The 7,168-nt window shown below is 36.0% G+C and overlaps 1 protein-coding gene across 1 annotated transcript; it reads right to left on the bottom strand.

Moving 5' to 3' along the window:
- Positions 1 to 1,192: 1,192 nt before the first annotated feature.
- On the bottom strand, positions 1,193 to 6,418 carry LOC142542984 (cytochrome c-like). The gene is made up of 3 exons (XM_075649936.1): positions 6,223 to 6,418; positions 4,759 to 4,892; positions 1,193 to 1,538 (listed from the first exon to the last, which is right to left on the bottom strand). The coding sequence occupies exons 1-3, from the start codon at positions 6,332 to 6,334 to the stop codon at positions 1,446 to 1,448; spliced, it is 339 nt and encodes a 112-aa protein (XP_075506051.1). The 5' UTR covers positions 6,335 to 6,418; the 3' UTR covers positions 1,193 to 1,445.
- Between the last annotated feature and the right edge of the window lie 750 nt (positions 6,419 to 7,168).

The following is a 7,168-nucleotide window of genomic DNA, read 5'->3' as shown; positions in this document are numbered from 1 at the left end:
TTTATTGGTAATTAATTATGATAACTTTTAAACGTTGTTTTCAAAATGAGAGCTTTATAAAAAAAAAAATATTTTCCGCAATTTAGAATGAGTAGATGTTACACGCGACCTTCCTCGGTGCATATGCGCGAGACTCTCTGCCTCGACATTTTACCTTGCAACTGCTCGCGCATATGCGCGCCCTGTCCCCGCGAGACCTACTGTCTCGGCACTTGGCCAAACATCTTGCTCGCGCATATGCGCGCCTGTCTCGCGTATATGCGCGAGGTCTTTTACCTCGGCAATGGCCCTTCGCGCATATGCGCGCCTCTCTGCTGCGCATGTGCGTGATACCTACTGTATCCCACATATGCCACACTCATGCACTTCCAATTCTAGTTTCGGAGTGGTCCATCTATAATCACATCAACTCATCAATCAATAATCTCATATTAACATAATAAAATCTCGGACATTACACTAAATAATTAAAGTTCTTAATTGACTTTGATTGATTAATTAAACTAGTTGGACTAGCACAATTAATTAATCAAACTCATTAATGTTAATTATGGATATTAAGTCATGGTTTGATTATAAAATGTTGTAAATAAGCCATAACCCTAGCCACCAAGCAAGCCTCCGTCCCCATTGTGATTTTCGAAAATCACAACTCCTCAATCCTCAAATTTTCGGCCACCCTTTTTGCAAAAGAAATTGAGCCGTTTCTCAAACTTTGATCTCCAACATAAAATCTATTCTAATTTTTCTACTGTAAATTAGAAGAGGAACAAATGTTCTAGTCGTGGACCTGATTTGAAGAATAAAGAAATGAGATTTGAAAAAAGTTCGTAGAGAATTCATAAAAAGCTATCTCCGCTAATCCCAGATCAGTTGGTGTCGTGTGAATTTTTCACCAAAAGTATAAACTTCAAAACTCACTATGAATGTTTAATCATAAAATCATACGAGTGCTCAAACAAATATATTTTGATTGTCAAAATAAAATAAAAATTTTAAACTTCCGCTACATTTGGATCCGAGAAAACTGAGATCTAACATATCATGAGATGAAATTATCAACACTTACAACCACATATAAAGTTACCAATTTCATCTCACCAACATCCTCACATCATTGATAAGAACATCTATTAACCTCTGATAAATTGTCATAATAAACCACAATGCAGAAATGAATAACCGCAAGAAAGAAACAAGAAAATCAGAGATCATTTCAATTAGAGATATCTTCAGTATACTGAGGCGAAAATCGGAATCATCACAAGCACACGAATTCTCTACTGATGCAGACAGATACACGATACAGCTTAAAAAGTATGACGCTCTTATTTAACAAATCACCATCGAAGTACTTTTACAAAAGGTAGAACCCCATTTGAATCAATAAGAAATTTTTCCGACGGACAAAAAATGTGATAGTGCTCTCTAGGAGATAAGAATCTTCAAGCAGTTGCATCCTTAAGATACGCAATAAGATCCGCACGCTCTTGAGGCTTCTTAAGACCAGGGAAAACCATCTTGGTTCCAGGTATGTACTGCACCAAGACAAAGAAGTCATTTTCGGATTTGATTGAAATCAATCAGGTTTGCTATCTGAAAAAAGCATACTATCCCCCACTAATGAAAAATAATAAATAGAGAAATTAAAAAAATAATAATAAATGACGATTAACTGTTTGGTCTGAATGTAAGACGGTTGTGTAGCAAGGGACACTTGCGAATATCACACCAGAGAATCAGAGAACTGAACAACAGGCCACGGGTATATATGTACGTCACCAGAATAACAAGACGGCAAAACAAAAAAAAATGGCGGCAAAACAAGCGGGAAAGCCTAATCCAACTATTGAACCAGCGAAAAAGGGGTGGGGCCACAAAGGTGATAATCTTTATATCAGAGAGAACCATAGCATAATGTTCATTGAGAACAAGATCCTGACTTCAAATGTAAGGCTCGAGATTTATTAGTCTTTATTGATGTGATATTCGGAAGATATGAGTATGCATGTCATGTAATGAGAGGCACTAAATGAGATTATGAAGTGTTGCATAAGATATAGACCGCACCCGCGCCCAAGGAAAGGACCGCACCCGCGGTTATGGCTCATGAAATATGGAAGAATTACAATAAGTTCACCGCACCCGCGGTTCAGAAGCAGCGCACCCGCGGTGCTGCTACAGTAGTACTACCGCACCCGCGGTGCAAACCAGACCGCACCCGCGGTCGGCGATGCTAGGATATTGATAGGGTTGCCGAGAGTTAAGCGCACCCGCTGTCCGGGAGAAGCACACCCGCGGTACCCTGTGCGAGAAAGCCACCCTTGATTCTTATGTTGACACATGGCATATATATATACACACTTGGGCTGAGTCATTCTTTCTTCAGATTTGCAAGAGAGAACCGAGAGCTATTCCAAAAGAAGTGAAAGGTTTCTTTCATGTAGACTTGAGTTTGTGCAAAATATACTCATCCAAACTTCAATACAAGAATAGATTTGTGTTCCTTGTATCAAGAGCTATCTAAGAATGTAAGTTTGGTTAAATTTCAGCATGATTTAGATTCCATATGTTGAAAGAATTATAATATGATAGTTATATTGTGTTCTTGACATATTGAGCATAGTACATACACAACCGGATCGAAGAACGGACGTTTTATGCTATTGTAACTATTTTCCAGCATGTTTAGAGTTAACTTATGCAGATTTTGAGTACTATCATATGCTTATGATGATGATTATGAGTTGAGACTTATGAATTGTTGTTATATGTGAGAGTTGGATTGACCGGTATTGAGAAATTACGTCGTTATGCCGTCAAATGATACCGAGGTCAAGTATTGAATTGGATATGTGTTGATTGAGATTAGAGATTGATAGAATATGTATCAACATTTCCATTTCAGATTTGATATTGACAGATTCGTCTTCGAGACTTCGACTACGACAGATTGTTCGACGAAAGGTATAATTCATGTTTTTTTTTGGGGAAGACACAACTCAAATGAGATTCAAATTGAGTTGCCCAACAAAATCACATACTAGAATTGTTGTTTACCTTGATATGATTGATTTGTTTATGGAATTATATTCAAATCTCTTGATATGACGCTGCCTTGTTTATAGATTTATATTCAAGCATTTGACATAGGAGAGTCATTGGCAGACTTGCTAAACTAGATGTTCGGTAGTATCGACGCTTCGGATCAGATTCACTCCGATTGTAGACATTCGATACAGACATGACCGAAGTCTAGGAATAAGACGTACAGTTACCCCGATTGGGAGGGAAGGTGACAAACAGTGACGTCTTATTCACACCGGGATCCCTAGAGTTAGAGTCGAGTCGAGTCAAGACATGATTTGATTTGAATTGCATGCTTATATAGATTGGTTTCATAGACTATGGAACCTATTGTTATTTTGATTTCAGAGATTATGGAATTCATTGTTACTGCATGCTTATTTTGATTGGGTTTCATAGACAATGAAACCTATTGTTATGAATTTTAGGCATGATAATATGCTTTATGATTTATATTGTGTATATGCATGTATACATGTTTTATATTGGGATTTATTCTCACCGGAGTATCCGGCTGTTGTCTTGTTTTGTATGTGTGCATGACAACAGGTGGGACAGGATCGGGGTCAAAAAGATGATGAGAGAAGATGAGTTAGAGTGGTGATGCCGGACTTATTGTAGACTTGGTTTAATACTTGAAATTTAGTAGTTGAACCTTAGACTAGTTTGAATAATTGTTGTACATTATTGTACTTTTATACTGAGATGTATACTAGTTAAATTCCATTACGTTCCGCACTTACATTTGTAAAAAGAAAAATTTTTAGATCCTGTTTATCTTAATTGATAATTAAATCCCAAAGATGACTAAGAAAATAATTAGCGTCCGGGTCCCCACACCAAATGATGACATTAAAAAGTAATCCAGAATTCAAGAAAATTCTGGATGGACGCACAGTGAATCAGGGTCAAATTTGCAGTACCAACAACTACCAAACTTGCAAAGCATGTAAGATAAATGCAGTCTCATCGGATGAACAGAAATGCACCTAAACAAACAACAGTGATTGTGGTCCTGCCATCCACATGACAAGGGGAAGAAAGATGCAAATCTAGAACTGATTCGCACAAACCCATCACCCTACTCTGCTCTTCAGCAAGCTGACATACTTTCAAACAACCACATAGCCAGAGACTTAGGACTAGACCATCAACCCAATTTTTTTTTTTTTTTTGACACTTGCTAATTCAAAATCAACCCTTTCAGAACAAAATATCATGAGCTAATTATCAGGATAATTGTCACTTCAAATCTCAGTATGTTTATAGTTTTTTTTTTCATCATTAATGATTTATATGATCAGAAATTCAGAATCAACGTCCACCAGTGATGAGACCATAGACCCACCAAAAAAAAATTTATTTTTCCGCATAAACCTCAAAACAAACCACATGCACAAAATCTACCTCTAATGGACAAACTTCAAGTTCTTTTCCCCTGGAACAAGTCAAAAAGACGAGAACTTCCCGTCCCAAAAAATTTCTATAAGCACGCATCTTCAGTTACAGACATTGACAATCTAGATGCTGCTATGGGCAATACGAAATAATGCAAAACATTTTGTCTAACGAATAAACGCAGGCAAGGCTTGACAAGCTAGAAGAATTTTTTTTATAGCAAACAATCTCAATTCTGCAAATCACATAATTCACACAGTGCATGGTAATTACCTTCTTAGGATTAAGTAGGTACTCGTATAAGGTATTCTCTTCCCAGTGCACAGCCATATTCTTGTTGGCAGCAGAATAAGAATAACCAGGTGTAGTACCAGATTGTCTTCCCAAAAGGCCATTCAAGTTGGGACCTGGATATTTTTAAGGCATGATAATATCATTAATGCACGTGCATGAGAAAATTACAAGCATGAAGTAGAACGAAGAACATTAACCCGAGGCAAAAAGCTGATTCTATATAACAAAAGATATACCAATAGTTAATGCAAACTTAGGTATGGAACCATCAATCTTAACTAGGGTGTTCAAAAACCAAACCGAACCAAAATGTAAAACCAAACCAAATAACATGGTTTGAATTTGTTTTCAGTCAATCACGGGAAGAGTGGTTTCAAAAGTCACCAAACCGAAAAATTGGCTTGACCCAAGTTTTGCTTTAAATAAACTAAATCAAACTGATCCAAACTGATTAAGTTAACATAAAAAAAATGTTAATTAAGTAAGTTTTTCTTGACCATAGAAATATTTTATTTGATTTTTAGCTTGTGTTCTATTATAAGTGAGCTTTGTAAATATTATAGTTACATTTAGACTTGATCTATTGCAGACTTAGACCAAATAAAATAACCACGACCACTAAGTTTAGGTCTTCCGATAAGTTGCAAAATTCTGTAACATGATTGCTACCCCTAATCTTCAAACACGAGCCAAATTTTGTAAATTGATAAAATATGGTTTGGCTTGAATTTAAATCTAAAACCAAACCAAACCAAACCAAACCAAACTCCCTAATCTTCCCGCACGAGCCGCCAAAACTACCAACTCAATCATGCCTCTATGTATCAGTAATATACAATATACATGCTCAAATTCGGATACAGCCAGGGGAAGTTAACTTAACTAAAATAAATGAAAGAGGAAGAAATGCCTTAGCCCGTAGAGAAAAGAAAGTGATGAGTAGAGAAAATACAAGCAGTAATAGTAACATAATCAGCAGAGATAATAGTAGAAACAAGCCACCAATAGTAGAGCCATATATCGGATATAGCCCGCTCCAATTTGGGATTTGCGTATGGTGGGGTATCACAAGTAAGATATGGAGAAACTTAACACGGAACAAAAGTTCTAACTGTAGCACTGGGTGAAACAGGAATTCAATGGAGTTACCTTTGATGTGTATGTATACAATCACAAAATTAACTGATAAAATAAATCAGAACATATGAATCAAAGTTCAGTAAATAGCGAAATTATAGCCTAACCAACTACGTTAGTTACAATTGAGGAAAACCTTGTGGCCATCATGCGTGCAGAATTCGATCAAGAATCCAAGTGGGTGAGAGCTTTCAAAAGTTAATATACAGATTAACTAAAATATTAAAATTAAATCTAATACCAAGAAATAAATTTTCAAAAAACATATAAATTAACAAGGAGAATAGCGTCGGATCAGGGGATAACCTTGTTTGTGGCCGGCGCCTTTGTCAATGGTGTGGCACTGCGCGCACTTAGTCCTGAAGATCTTCTCTCCGGCTTTGGAATCACCCCGCGGTGCTTCACTGAACGAGGACATTTCTCTCTAAATCAGATCAAGCAGATTTGGGGTTAGGGTTTTCAGAGAGAAGAAAGCGCAGAGAACTTTCTAGTGTGCAGGCGCCACACGTTGTGTAAAATAGAATGAAGTATTTTTAGAAGTATAGTTAAATAAATATTTAATAAAATTTTATTTCTTCTGATTAATTTAAATGGAGTTGACAACTAAATCATATATATTATCAAGTGTCGATTTCAGTTGAGTTACAAATAAATATAGAAAAAAGCCAAACTGACATATTACAACAAATCGTCAACAAGATTAGCTAAGTGAATTAAAATGTAAATTGAAGTGTGAAAAATGCGCAGGTATGTTTCTGAATTTTCAGAAACTCAAGCTCCTACATCACTCCTTCTTCTGTTCGGAAAGCTCACATTAGAGGACTTTATATTATACTTGTAAGGTCTAGGAATTCAAACTACATAACATGACTAATATGGGACTTTTACTAGTATATGTGTTTAATTATTTTTATGCATTTGATGCATGATAATTGCATGGTTTATTAAAGTTTCATGTATTAAGGCTTTCAATAGTATTTCTAGCTCGAACGAGAAACGGAGACCAGGGACAGTTAAAAAGAAATATTTTTATTGAATAATTATTTTTAATTATTTAATATATGGTGTAAATAAGGGATATTTTTGGAAAATGGGCCTTGGTATGGTATTTTTACTGATCGAGTCATATTTTAAACCGGTACGCTAATTTTACCGAGTCGGGAAAATTTTGGGAACTTCGAGCAATATTTTCAAAAACGTACATAAATGAAATATTTTTCGGGAGTGTTTATAGGCTTAACGGAACTATTTT

This window comes from Primulina tabacum, chromosome 1, assembly GCF_025594145.1.
Source record: "Primulina tabacum isolate GXHZ01 chromosome 1, ASM2559414v2, whole genome shotgun sequence".
NCBI lineage: Eukaryota > Viridiplantae > Streptophyta > Magnoliopsida > Lamiales > Gesneriaceae > Primulina > Primulina tabacum.
This window is presented reverse-complemented; position numbering and strand designations above follow the sequence as displayed.

Coding starts and splice junctions, on each gene's coding strand:
- LOC142542984 (XM_075649936.1), bottom strand. CDS start 6,334: ATGTCCTCGTTCAGTGAAGCACCGCGGGGTGATTCCAAAGCCGGAGAG. Junction 4,893..6,222: donor AGGCGCCGGCCACAAACAAG/GTTATCCCCTGA, acceptor AAAAATATCCAG/GTCCCAACTTGAATGGCCTT. Junction 1,539..4,758: donor ACCTACTTAATCCTAAGAAG/GTAATTACCATG, acceptor GTCTTGGTGCAG/TACATACCTGGAACCAAGAT.